A 13,116-nucleotide genomic window follows, 5' to 3' on the forward strand; every position below is an offset into this window, starting at 1 on the left:
TAGAGGTGCATGTAGCATCCTCCCCGGCTGTTAGAGAGTGTGTGTGTGTGTGTGTGTGTGTGTGTGTGTGCATGTGTGTGTGTGTGAGGAACACTGTCGTGCATGTCTCTCCGTGTTGAGGTCCACTTCGGGGGAAGAAGTAAATTGGGGTGAGGGGTGAGCGACCCACCACCACAAAACACCGTCCAGGAGACATGAGGCGTCTCATCTGTCAACGTATCTGTGACCGTGACTCCAGAGAGGGTATGTCGTTTGGATGGACGACTGGCTTTTCCTTTGACGTCCTCTGTATTTTTAGACTTGCAACGCTAACTAGCATCTCGCTGGTCATCGTAGGGTGGCAACGTTCCTGGTGGGAGACCTGTGTGCACTGTGTCAGGCAGCCTCGTGCATGTGTGCATTTCAATGCAGCCATTGATTTATTTTGAGTATTTTGTGTGTGTGCAGTATAGTCGCAGATAAGTCAAGGTGTGGGGTGGTGGCTTTGGCGCATTTCTCCATGCTGCACAGCTTGTTGTCAAAGCAACAGGAGTGCGACAGCATTTGCATGCTAGCACTTTGATCATGAGTCTCTAGTCTGGCTGGCTCTGTGTATGTGAGGGAGAGTGAATATCTGTGTGTTTGTGTGTGTGTTAGTGTCTGTGTTTGATAGTGTGCTTCTTCCACTGGGGTTCAGCCAGGAATATTTAATGTTAGATTCATAACATATCAGTGCTAGCTTGTATTGATTAAGGCTAGCAATAAGATGATTCATGCTAGCTATCACACCTGCATTATTAGTGTGTGTGTGTGTGTGTGTGTGTGTGTGTGTGTGTGTGTGTGTGTGTGTGTGTGTGTGTGTGTGTGTGTGTGTGTGTGTGTGTGTGTGTGTGTGTGTGTGTGTGTGTGTGTGTGTCCTTGACTATTCAAGATGCAGCATTGCAAAAGTACGTTAAAAAAGCAAGGCCTGTTTGTGGTTTTGTTTTTTTTGGGGGTGAGTAGTATTGATTTTACGGATGCTGACCAAGCTCTGACCCTTACATCTCGACTTTATTATGTCCTCGCCTCTGTGGAGTTTAAATAAGAGATGTAAAGGTCATTAAGAAACAAACAGGGCTTAATCCAAGCCTTTAGTTATGCTTCAATCGAAAAATAATCTACAATCAAGTCTTTCTTTACGTTTGATGTTTTCCTTATGTCAACATATGTTCATTTTAGGTCCATCTTCAACCATAATTCGACCCACTAGAAGGATCTGCATGTTTCTTCCTTGCAGTTGGAAATACTTTTTAACCTTTACTATCCATTATACCAATTTCAATACTTACCCATTTTCCTCTCCCGCTCTCTCTTCCTATCTGTCTCTGTCTCAGACCGGAGCTTCGAGGATGACGACAGCGTGGACGGGAACCGGCCGTCCTCGGCGGCCTTCAAGGTGCCCAAAGTCCCCAAGAAGCCTGCAGAGTCTGCAGCCGCCCGTCGGCCCAGCGCCACCGGCTCCAAGCTGGGTACGTCCTCTCACAGCCACACACCCCTTTATTCACCCCTGATGGACGTATGACTGCCAGGGGCAGGGTCACCACTGCTTTGTTACGGAGCGATTCTATCCAAAGAAAACTCATCTGCGTGAGTGGATGAAGCTGATGCTGGATATCACACACTTACAGAGCACTGCTTCCAACAACACAATTGTACGTAACAAATTGCATGGTGTGAACAAAGTCACCCTGATTTGAGCGCTTCTGCCGTCAGACTTTACACTCAGACTATAGGTATCAATATATAGTCTGATTTGTGAGATTACACTTGATGTGACATCAGAGATGCAACATAAGTTTGTCAATCAAAACGAAATGAAATGGTAACTCTTGACTTTATTACAATGATTTAAGAGCTAGAGGTCCTATAGCTCTAATAATAGACGGCAGGTGTGAGTGGGCACCATGGAGGAAGAGTTCTCCAGTATACGACCGTCATTGCCCCTAGCAAGTTACCCATCCATGGCTTAGAAAATGGGTATCAGGTAAATCACAGCAGCCTTGCATTGGTTAAACTGGTTCCCGAGTAGATCAGGGTGTACATGCATGTGTAAGAGGATGGTTACCTGGTTAATCATAGTGGACATGCTTTAGCTTTATGTGTAGGAGCTTCGGTTTGAATTGTGGTTATGCTTTCTGAAATACACACAGGAATCCAGCACTTAATGGGTCTGGTGAATGCAATTCTTTTGCGATTTTAAATTCGTGGCACATTTGAAAGACTTGTTACTGGACTGAAATTATATGAATTACTCAACAATTCTCTCCAGTTATGTACCTTTGCTACAGCCATGTCCATTAGGTGTTATCAAGCAGGGCTCTTTAGAATCTGCCTTATGTGCAGGATAAGCCTCTGCATTCATTTCAACAATAACAATGGTTGTCACACATTCCCGTATTTCCTTTATTCACAGCATAATAGTCGGTAATACAATTTTTTTTCTTTACCGGCAGGAATCCTGATTGAAGCACGATCTATGGCACACACACTAGCTCAGTGTTGCTTGACCTGTCTGTTAGAATACACTTTCTAAACATAGAGCAAAGCCATAGCCTTGCTTTCGCTACATTTTGTACCAATACCCCGGATAGTGCTGTAATCTATAAACCATGATCAATGATTGGGTGTTAACAAAACTCTTTTGGCGCATTGAGACTTTGATTTATACACTCGCTCTACCTCTACCTCTCTTTCTCTCTCTCCCTCTCTTTCTCTCTCTCCCTGTCTTTCTCTCTCTACCTGTCTTTCTATCACTCTCCCTGTCTCTCTCTCTCCCTCTCCTTCTCTCTCCACCTCTTTCTCATTATCCCTCTTTCTCTCTCCCTCCCTACCTCTCTCTCTCCCTCTCCTTCTCTCTCGACCTCTTTCTCTTTATCCCTCTCTTTCTCTCTCCAACTCTCTTTCTCTCTCTCCCTCCCTATTGATTTCTCTGCATCCCCGATCTTATTTTGCCTCCGTCAGATCAAATGTGTGTTTCCACAACCCCACGGTCGGTCCGAGGCTTGTTTTCTGGACGTATCAGTGCCAGCACTAGGATGTCACATGCACATTCACACTCGCACACAGTCACACACAAACAGTCCCAGAAATCTCATTGATACGTGTGAGAAATCACTTTATACTGCCGAGGGATGGCTGCAAGGCTTAGCATATATTAGCTTCACTTGGATCTATTTTTACTACTGCTGTTTTATGCCAAACAAACTTATTTTAAACCCGGATCCCCAACAGTGGTATTTGATTCGATTAGTTTCTCAGTTGGCTTTCCCATTTAATTCATACATTGCCTCATTTTGATACAACTCTTTTTCCTTGATGCTGTGTCCAGTCTCAAGCAGTAATGAGCATTCAGAGGACAGATCCCTCCCACACATTCTGCCAGTTCCTACCGCCGCCTCCCACCCGCCCCCCCCCTCAGACGCAGAGAGAGAGAGGGGGGGGGGAGAGGGAGAATATGCTGTCGTCATTCCAAGGCAAAAACAGTAACGCAGAAAACAACGACCTGCTCAGAGCTTAGCGCTAAGCCTAGCGGTCAACAAAGCCTCGCTGTAATGTCTGGTTTCCACAGAACCAACGGAGGCTGACCTGGCATGTGTTTGCTGTTAAATATTTTGTGTACAGGCCCACAAAAGAAGGAATGTGTCATGTGTTGGGGTAAACCCTCTGCGTCATAATATTGAGGTCAGAGCGTGAGAAGAGCCCAGCTCTGCAGCGGCCATGTTGTATTCGGGGTGACAACCTTTTGTAGAATTGTGACGTTCTTCACTTCAATCTGTCAGACATGTACGCACAGCCGGTCGCATCGCCCCTCTTCTGGTCGTCTTCTTTTCTTGCACACACACACGCACACGCACACACACAGGGTCTGGTTGTTCTAGAAAACCCTTAGTCCCAAGAGAGCTTTGTCTAAGCAGCCATTACAGGCAGGATGCTCATAACGCAGGCTTCATCTGTGTGTGTGCTGTGGCCATTCCAAACTGAATTAGACAAACCCATGCAGACGTCTATAACTGCTGGTTTTATGGGCAGCTTGTATACACGTGTGCACACGTTAACCCAACATTTACTCTGTTGTATTTCCAGCGGCCAAGGAAGGAGGAGCCGGGGCCATCGACGAGGAGGACTTCATCAAGGCCTTCACAGATGTCCCCCAAGTGCAGGTAACTAACACACACACGCACACGCACACACACACGTATGAGAATATAGTTCAGTTGAAGGCAAAATTACTAGATTCTACGATGCATTGCGATGCATCAAAATTCTACTGCACACAATAAGGCAAATTTGTTCACCTTCCACTCCCAAACCTACTGCAATTAAATGCCAGGCTTTGTCCTTTCTGAAAGGATGACCCTCTGAGACCCTTTGATTGATTGACTACTGACCTGGTGCCACCAGTCATAACGTTATGTTGATTTGAAGTTGAAGATTGACCGGATGCTCTATGGCTTTTGCTTTTTCACTTCCTGCCCGGCTCGATCTGCTCTGTTGAAATTGACGCGGTTCAGCAACGGCTCGCGTCAAAAATAGAAGTGCTACGGAATGGTAGCGCTGTGGCGCGGCCCGCCGCTTCTGGTACGCTGCTGAGCCGGTGGAAATGGTTTCATTGATTAGAGTGGCAGCGATCAGCAGCGGTGACCGCGGCACAGCCGTTCCACGGCGCTAACGTCCCCGGTGGAAATCAGGCTAGTGTTGTTGTTGTTGTTGGCTAGCTAGCGCCGCCGCTTAGCATGTACTTCACAACTCTATTGTCCACTCGAGGCCCGGAAATAAACAGCGACATAATCGATTATGGCACGTTGCCGCATCGATGCTGAATCGTGCATGCCCCGCATTGCGATGCATCGTCAAATTGATTATTGTTGACACCCCTACTTCCTCCCATTCCTGTGCAGATCTACTCGGCCAGGGACCTGGAGGACAACCTGAACAAGATCCGCGAGATCTGCTCCGACGACAAACACGACTGGGACCAGAGGGCCGCTGCTGTTAGTGCACACACACACACACACACACACACACACACACACACACACACACACACACACACACACACACACACACACACACACACACACACACACACACACACACACACACACACACACACACACACACACACACACACACCACAGAGCATATCCTCATGCACTCAGACAATAAATTAACTTAATTTATACTCTTCTCTCCTGTGTAATACACATACTCTATCCACGGACTAATGCCAACGCTGCCCCTGATGGCACAGCTACCAACTGTACAGCATCCACTAAAGACTCCAACAAATGCAGTCCTCAAATGACCCGAGAGCGATGCTACCACATGTTTACATTGGTCCACTTGAGCAACATCATGTGATAAAATAGTGCACAGCAGCACTTCTCTTTTCCAAATAATATATTTCTCGTGGAATAAACCAGTTTGAGCCAGTCCATCACAAAACTATTACTATTGCTTCAGAATGAAAGTGAAGGCGATGTTCTTCAATGTTCTCCCGCTCTCGTTCCTGATTGGTTCTCCTGTCCTGTCCGTCAACCCTCCCAGATGAAGAAGGTGCGCTCTCTCCTGGTGGCCGGTGCGGCCGACTACGACTGCTTCTACCAGCACCTGCGTCTGCTGGACGGGGCCTTCAAGCTGTCCGCTAAGGACCTGCGCTCGCAGGTGGTGCGCGAGGCCTGCATCACCGTGGCGTGAGTACACGCGCACACACGTGCACACGCGCACACACAGGTCAACAAGTCTTTTGATTAAAATCTTTCAAGGTGAAATCTCGGTGGACAGGGCATTTAGCCTCATGTTGGCAAAACCAATCATGTGGCTGGACAGGCAGGGATCTGCGTAATTAGGAGGGGAAAAAACTAGTGCTGTCAAGCAATTAAAATATTTAATCACGATTATTCGCATCAATGTCATAGTTAACTGACGATTAATCGCAAAAAATAAATAAAAAAATCTATGCTAAATATCCCTTGATTTCTTTGTCCCATTAATTGTTCTCATTTTAATGCTCTTATCAACATGGAGAAGTGCATCGGCTTGCCTTGTGCAAATGTTTTTTTATTGATAACAACATTGGCATATACTGATCAAAACAGGACGATACAAAGAAAAAGCCTATAGTGCAATTAAACGATGAACGTTTAATAAAACAAACATACTGCCTTGAACATAGCAACAGGCTACTGCTTCTTTGTTTTTTGAGCCAAAGAAAGATAAAAATAAATCCAAAATATTTTAAATTAATAAATTGCGTTAATCGTGCAATAAAAAAATTAACGCCGTTAAAATTGGTTTGCTATAACGCCGTTAATAACGCGTTTAACTGACGGCACTAGAAAAAACATAAGAAAAATGTGTCTTTAAAGGCTTCAAATCTAAACCTGAGAGTCTGCCCCTGTAGAAATACACTTGTTGAATTCCCACATCAACCCATGTGAGTGAGCTTTCTTCCTCCCAATATCTCCGTAATGTAACGGGTAACTCCGCCCCTTGCCGTTACTCTTATCCAAGCTGCCATCTTCCCCAACAAATTCTGCTGTAGCATGAGCCTGCTGGATCATAGATTTGTCGTCACCTTACTGCCCCCTCCCTCTTGATGGATGCAATGTCCTTTTGACGAGTTATTCAGTGGATGGCTACCGAGACAGAATCTAACTGAAAATGAATATATTAGGAAGAAGGTGCATGCGCATTTCGTTGTGAAACAATGTAGAAACACTGATTGTTATGAAACACATTTGTTCCCAGATGCCATATTGTGACTCATCCTTTTGTGTGTGCGTAGCAACTTGTCGATGGTGCTGGGGAACAAGTTTGACCATGGAGCGGAGGCCATCGTGCCCATCCTTTTCAACCTCATCCCCAACTGTGCCAAAGTCATGGCCACGTCCGGGGTGTTCGCCATCCGCTTCATCATACGCGTGAGACACACACACATGCATGAATGTGCACAAACACACACTCTCTGTCTAGGTTTTTCTCTGTCTCTGTCTCTCTCGTTCTCCGTCTCTGTATCTCTCTGTCTCAGTCTCGCCCTCTCTCTCTCTTTCGCTCTCACCCTCTCTCTCGCTTTCGCTCTCACCCTCTCTCTCGCTTTCGCTCTCGCCCTCTCTCTCTCTTTTGATCTCACCCTCTCCCTCTCACCCTCTCCCTCTCTTTCGCTCTTGCCCTCTCTCTTTCGCTCTTGCCCTCTCTTTCGCTCTCTTCCTCTCTCATGTCTCAAATGTTACTGTAAAACAGATGATGACCGTTTTTGATATTATCATAGCCATTGACTGTCTGAAGATATACACCTGTGCTCTCCTCTCTCTCTGACTCTTTCTCTCTCTCCCCCTCTGCCTCTGCAGCACACTCATGTTCCCAGGCTTATACCCCTCATCACTAGTAACTGTACATGCAAGTCCGTGGCAGTCCGAAGGTAAGAAACTCCACAATGGTGATGATGATGATGATGATGATGATGATTTATAAATGCTTGACGCGTGGTCTATCCGTTGTCTGTGTGTTTCTCAGGCGCTGCTTTGATTTCCTGGACCTGCTGCTACAAGAGTGGCAGACCCACTCTCTGGAGAGGTGAGTCCAGTTGCTGTTTCAGCCCAAGATACCGGTCTCATACACACAACACTCCAATCATTTATGTTCACTTACCTATATTTTTGCACCGTATTTCCGTTTGATAATTGCAATTGATTTCTAGGAATTTTAATGTTGAAATTGCTCATGTATGTTTCTTTTTTATTCTTCATCCCATCCAGACACACAGCGGTTCTCATCGACAGTATCAAGAAGGGACTGGGAGATGCAGACTCTGAGGCAAGAGTTGAAGCTCGCAAGTAAGACACACATCCACCTCTCTCTCCCACACAAACAGTCGCACACTCCTCACCCCTCTGTCTCCCAAACACAATCGCACACTCCTCAACCCTCTCTCTCCAACACAGTCTCACCACGCAGTAACGACAACAGGAAAATATCTGCGACCGAATTAGCAATTTGGGAAACTCCAGACCTATGTCTCACTCTCGCTACGCTCTGTCTCCGTTTCTCTATTATCCCCTTCCTCTCCCACTCCCTCTCTCCCACTCTCCTTATCCCTCCTACTCTCTCCCAACCTCCTTCTCTCTGTCTCACTTCAATCATCTCCCTCCCACTCCTTTATCTCTCCGCTTCTCCCCTTCCCTCCCTCTGCTCTGTGTCTCCCTCCCTCCCTCCCTCCCTCCCTCCCTCCCTCCCTCTCCTCCTCCCTCCCTCTCCTCCTCCCTCCCTCTTCTCCTTCCTCCCTTTCTCCCTCCCTCCCTCTCCTCCTCCCTCCCTCTCCTCCTCCCTCTCTCTCCTCCTCCCTCCCTCTCCTCCTCCCTAGGGCCTACTGGGGTCTGAGGAACCACTTCCCGTCAGAGACCGACGCCCTGTTCAACTCCCTGGAGCCGTCGTACCAGCGCACCCTGCAGTCCTGCCTGCGCAGCTCCGGCAGCGTGGCCTCCCTGCCCCAGAGCGACCGCTCCTCCTCCTCCTCCCAGGAGAGCCTCAAGTAACGTCCACGCGCCGCCCAGCCCCCGTCACATCGCCACGCTGTCAGCCATCCTCACCCACACATAGGCGCTAATACAACGGAATCATCCGTACAGCGTCTGGGAGACATCGTTATCTCAGTAGATGTTCACCGACAACTTCACCCAACAATTCCCTTTATAACAACGAAAGATCGGAAGTATTGTCAAAAGGTCACAGAAATATGACCTCAACCTCACTAAAACGTTGTCCGTATCATGTGTTTGGGTTTGAGCTGATCTCTCTCCGTTTTAAAACAGTTTCCATGTAACAGATGGTCCAAGTCATGTCAGGAAGAGTATACAAGAGTCTACGGAAGTTGTTTCAATAAAACGGTTGAAAGGATAGGAATTCCCACATTTAGTCTAAATCAGGAGAGATAAAGTGAATTCCTGTATGCTGGCCGCAACGAAGTAAATGCACATGAAACATTGTGACTGGTCACAATGTTTGAGTGAGGTCCGGTGGAAAGATGGCATTTGTTCAGATTCTCCTTAATGAATCGTTACATACGTCTCTGTCAGGAGTATTTATGTAAAAGAGTATGTATTTTGAAGAATTGCCATTTTCCCTGCAGACCTTTTATTTATTTATTTTATGAATAAACAAGCTAATACCGCTGGGAAATGGCTGCTTTTAGCAGACTCTCTGGGGTATATTTGTCTCCCAGATGCTGTGTAATATATTACTTAGACAGCGGTCTCTCTGGTTCGTATTTATGTAATCTATTACTGTAGTTTGTGTGTCTGAGGCCATGGGCATCAAGATTTAAACTGTTGTTCTGTTTCTGTCCTGACCTACTTTTATCTTCTCTCAGTCGCCCTCTAACCTCCAAATGGTCAGCCGCCCCGGGGAGAGGTGAGTCAAAACACTCACACACACACACACCATGAGCTTATTCATCACCAACCCCTCTCGCAGTCACAATCAAGCGCATACTCCAACACATACATAGACAAGCTAATATGCTTTCACACACACACACACTGACGCATTTATCAGGCACAAATAGACACACACACACACACCCCCCGGTCTTCCATGCAGACCCCCGTCTCCCCCCTGCAAACCCGTCCACATCTGCCCGTGTCCAGCCTTGTATAGTGGAGTCTACATAGCGTTATGATTTGATATACATTCTCCATCCACTCTGTTGTACACACATACCATTATGCTCGTCCCTGTATATGGATGTAAGCGTATCCGTGTCTGTGCGTAGTTCTTGCATGCGTTTTGTGATGTGTATATCCCCCCCCCTCCCCTATCCACCCACCCCACCCCCACCCCCACCCCACCTCCACCCCCTCCTGCTCCCCCCTCCCTCCCATCAGTCCGCGTGGGGTCAAAGCCTGGCCTGTCGCCGGCCTCCCTGCAGCGTTCCCGTAGCGACGTGGATGTGCACGCGGCCGCGGTCGCTAAGCACCGGAGCTTGGGCCAGGCCCGGGCAACGGGCAGACTGACCCCCGGCTCCTATTCATCACTGGGTAAGGGGACCCTGCCGGTCACCGCCGAGACAGCCAATCGGATCAGCCGACCGGGCTGCGTGGGTGCGGGCCGCCCTTTATCGGATTTGTCAATGGGGTCGCTCCATCAGCAGGATAAACAGCACGGTGCTCCTCTGAAGGGCCCTTTAAAGGCAGAGTGGCGGTGGGTGGGGGGGGGGGGGGGGGTGGGGGGTGGAGAGGTATGCTCGAGGCTGGCGTGTGCTCAGGAACCTTGAGATGGACCCAACGCAGCAGCAGCACTGCGGTCTTCGCTGATGGGTTTTCACGTCCTTGAAGTGGAGCTTGGATTAGCACTGTCCCCCACCCTTCCCGCCCCACCTCTTTCTATCTCGCCTCTCCCCTCTTCTTCTTCGCCCTCTCCTCTCCTCTTCTACTTCACCCTCTCCTCTTCTACTTCACCCTCTCCTCTTCTACTTCACCCTCTCCTCTTCTACTTCACCCTCTCCTCTTCTACTTCACCCTCTCCCCTCCTCTCCTCTCCTCTTCTACTTCACCCTCCCCCTCTCTTCTCTTCACCCTCTCCCCTCCTCTCCTCTCCACCCTCTCTCCTCCTCTTCTCTACTACTTCACCCTCTCCCCTCCTCTCAACCCTCCCCTCCTCTCCTATCCTCTTCTCCCTCTCCCCTCATCTCCTTCGCCCCTCTCCTCTTTCCCCAAACCCTCCCCTCTCGTCCGATCCATCTCCTCTTCCATTTCCTCCTCTCTCCTCATCCTCCCTTCTCTTCTTTCACTACTTCCTCCCAATGCTTTCGTGCCCCACTTCTGTTCCACTCCTCTCCTTTTTCACTTGTCCTGCTCTTTCCTCCTATCGACCAAGCCCCTCCCCTGCACTCCTCCCTCCCTCCTTCTCTCTGTGTCTCCTCCCTCCCTTCTTCTCCCTGTGTGTCTCCTCTCTGTCCGGCTCTTGACCTTTTCCTTGTGTTCCGGTGCCTTTAAGTGTGTCACTCCCATGTTTTGTGTTGTTTCTGTTGTGTTGGATGTTCTCTGCATGCGTGTTCTATGCACTCCGACTGTGTGTGATGTCTGTGTGTGTTTAGGTGGTTGGGGGGGCCAATCTCGGGGACTGTGTGTGTGTGTGTGTGTGTGTGTGTGTGTGTGTGTGTGTGTGTGTGTGTGTGTGTGTGTGTGTGTGTGTGTGTGTGTGTGTGTGTGTGTGTGTGTGTGTGTGTGTGTGTGTGTGTGTGTGTGGGTTGGCCTGTCTTGGGGACTGTGTGTGACTGCACCTGCATGATTCACCCTAGGACGCAGAGGGGGTTACGTAACTAACACACACACACTGTGCTCTTCTCCTCCTCCTCTCCCCTATTCCTTTCCTCTTGGTCCTTCCTTCGGCTTCTGTTTCACTTCCCCCTTTTTTTGTTTTTCTTTTGTTCTTTGGTTTTTCCGGACGTCCTTTTGTTTTCTTTCCCTGCACTGTTTTTTGTTCCATGGTTATTTTCTTTCTCTCTTTATCATTATCAACCTCTCTCTCTCTCTCTCTTTCTCTTTCTCTCTCTCTCTCGCCATTCTCTCTCTCTCTCTCTCTCTGCCACTTAAGATGATGCCTCTGATAAACCGGATGGTAAGATCATCTCACTCTTTCAGACCCCCGCCCTCTGTCACCCACAATGCTTTGCCTTTTCTTTTGTAATTTCTCTTCCCCCCCCCCCCACACTTCTCCTTTTTTACCCTCCTCCGCCTCCATCCGTCCGCTCAGGTCCATGTTAACCAGTCATTGTGATCTAGCGCCACAGCACCCCCTGGTGTTTGTCTTTCATCCATCACCCTTGATGTTTTTTATAGCTCAGCCTAACCTGTTGCATACACATTTGACATTTACTGAACATAAGTGTGTTCTAAACTACTTAACGGTTTGCCTAGTGGGTTTGGGTTGGACTTATTAAGACTAAAGCAAATAACTCTTGGTTGATCTGTCTGAAAGCTTCAGTTCACCGTGACTGTGATACGTACTGCTGTGTGGTTCTTAGATAAAGGTCAGGGCTGTGTGCTGTACGATGATTAGGAACATTGAGGCTCATACAACCTTTTGTTTCTGTATGTGCCTGTAGGGACCAGATCAGACAATGGTAAGGTTGTCATAAAGTGTGTGTGTGTGTGTGTGTGTGTGTGTGTGTGTGTGTGTGTGTGTGTGTGTGTGTGTGTGTGTGTGTGTGTGTGTGTGTGTGTGGTCTTGATGCATCCATTAGTGTCAGCTTGTGTAGTCCTTAGTGCCCCTGTGCTTCTTCCTTTGGTATAGATCTAATCTTGGAGGTATTGTATCAGCCCATAGGCAATTTGATCTAGATAACTGACTGCCATGTTGGTTATGCTTTGTTAGAGATAGCTCTAGCTAGCTGTAAATAGCTAGTGGAACAGTTTCATTAGCTATTTACAGGGGACCCATGTTTGTTATCTGTGCCCTTAGTTATCAAGTCTCACAGAGTCTATAATCGCACGTTAATGGTGACGCAATCAGTCATGTGATTTTGATCCGGCTCCTACTTGTAGGAGTACAAGCAAGTTATCACCTCCTAAGTGTGCTCATACTCCTCAAACCTGATAACTAGCGGCCCTGATTGTTAACGCCGGTTAGGCCAATGGTGCTCATGGTGTTAGTGGTGGCTTGGCTGCAGACATTGATTTATATTCACTTATAGCTGCTTATCTTTCAGCTCTAATTTTCCATCTATACATATATTATATGAATGAAAATGATATATAATATATTTTTTATATATGCATATTATATATATAAAAATATATTTTATATATAAATATAAATAAATAAAAATATGATTTTTAATTTCGATTTCTTTGTGTTGAGATGATTGACTGTGGTGACCCTGCCGCTAAAGACCATGTGTGCCCCCTGCAGGCCGCTTGAGGACCAAGCAGCCTCTGTCCACCCCAAGCGCCGCCACCATCAGCAGCCAGGTGGACTCCCGGGGCCGCACCCGCACCAAGATGGTGTCCCAGTCCCAACGTATGTACACACACGCTCAGCACACATCAAGACACAGGCACACGCATAGAGACACTTCCAACACCCACGCACATAAATATA

At 47.7% G+C, this 13,116-nt stretch overlaps 1 protein-coding gene across 1 annotated transcript in view; it reads left to right on the top strand.

Moving 5' to 3' along the window:
* The window catches only part of clasp2 (cytoplasmic linker associated protein 2), a 72,662-nt gene that overhangs the window by 36,511 nt on the left and 23,035 nt on the right, over positions 1-13,116 (top strand). Inside the window, exons 8-20 of the mRNA XM_056582842.1 lie at positions 1,353-1,487; positions 4,102-4,178; positions 4,917-5,009; positions 5,566-5,711; positions 6,806-6,941; positions 7,368-7,438; positions 7,534-7,593; positions 7,776-7,853; positions 8,381-8,548; positions 9,386-9,426; positions 9,900-10,052; positions 11,611-11,634; positions 12,928-13,035. Coding sequence (XP_056438817.1) covers positions 1,353-1,487; positions 4,102-4,178; positions 4,917-5,009; positions 5,566-5,711; positions 6,806-6,941; positions 7,368-7,438; positions 7,534-7,593; positions 7,776-7,853; positions 8,381-8,548; positions 9,386-9,426; positions 9,900-10,052; positions 11,611-11,634; positions 12,928-13,035 — 1,290 coding nt within the window. The remainder of the gene's footprint in view (positions 1-1,352; positions 1,488-4,101; positions 4,179-4,916; positions 5,010-5,565; positions 5,712-6,805; positions 6,942-7,367; positions 7,439-7,533; positions 7,594-7,775; positions 7,854-8,380; positions 8,549-9,385; positions 9,427-9,899; positions 10,053-11,610; positions 11,635-12,927; positions 13,036-13,116) is intronic.

The sequence above is a fragment of the Gadus chalcogrammus genome, chromosome 22 (genome assembly GCF_026213295.1).
Source record: "Gadus chalcogrammus isolate NIFS_2021 chromosome 22, NIFS_Gcha_1.0, whole genome shotgun sequence".
Classification (NCBI taxonomy): domain Eukaryota; kingdom Metazoa; phylum Chordata; class Actinopteri; order Gadiformes; family Gadidae; genus Gadus; species Gadus chalcogrammus.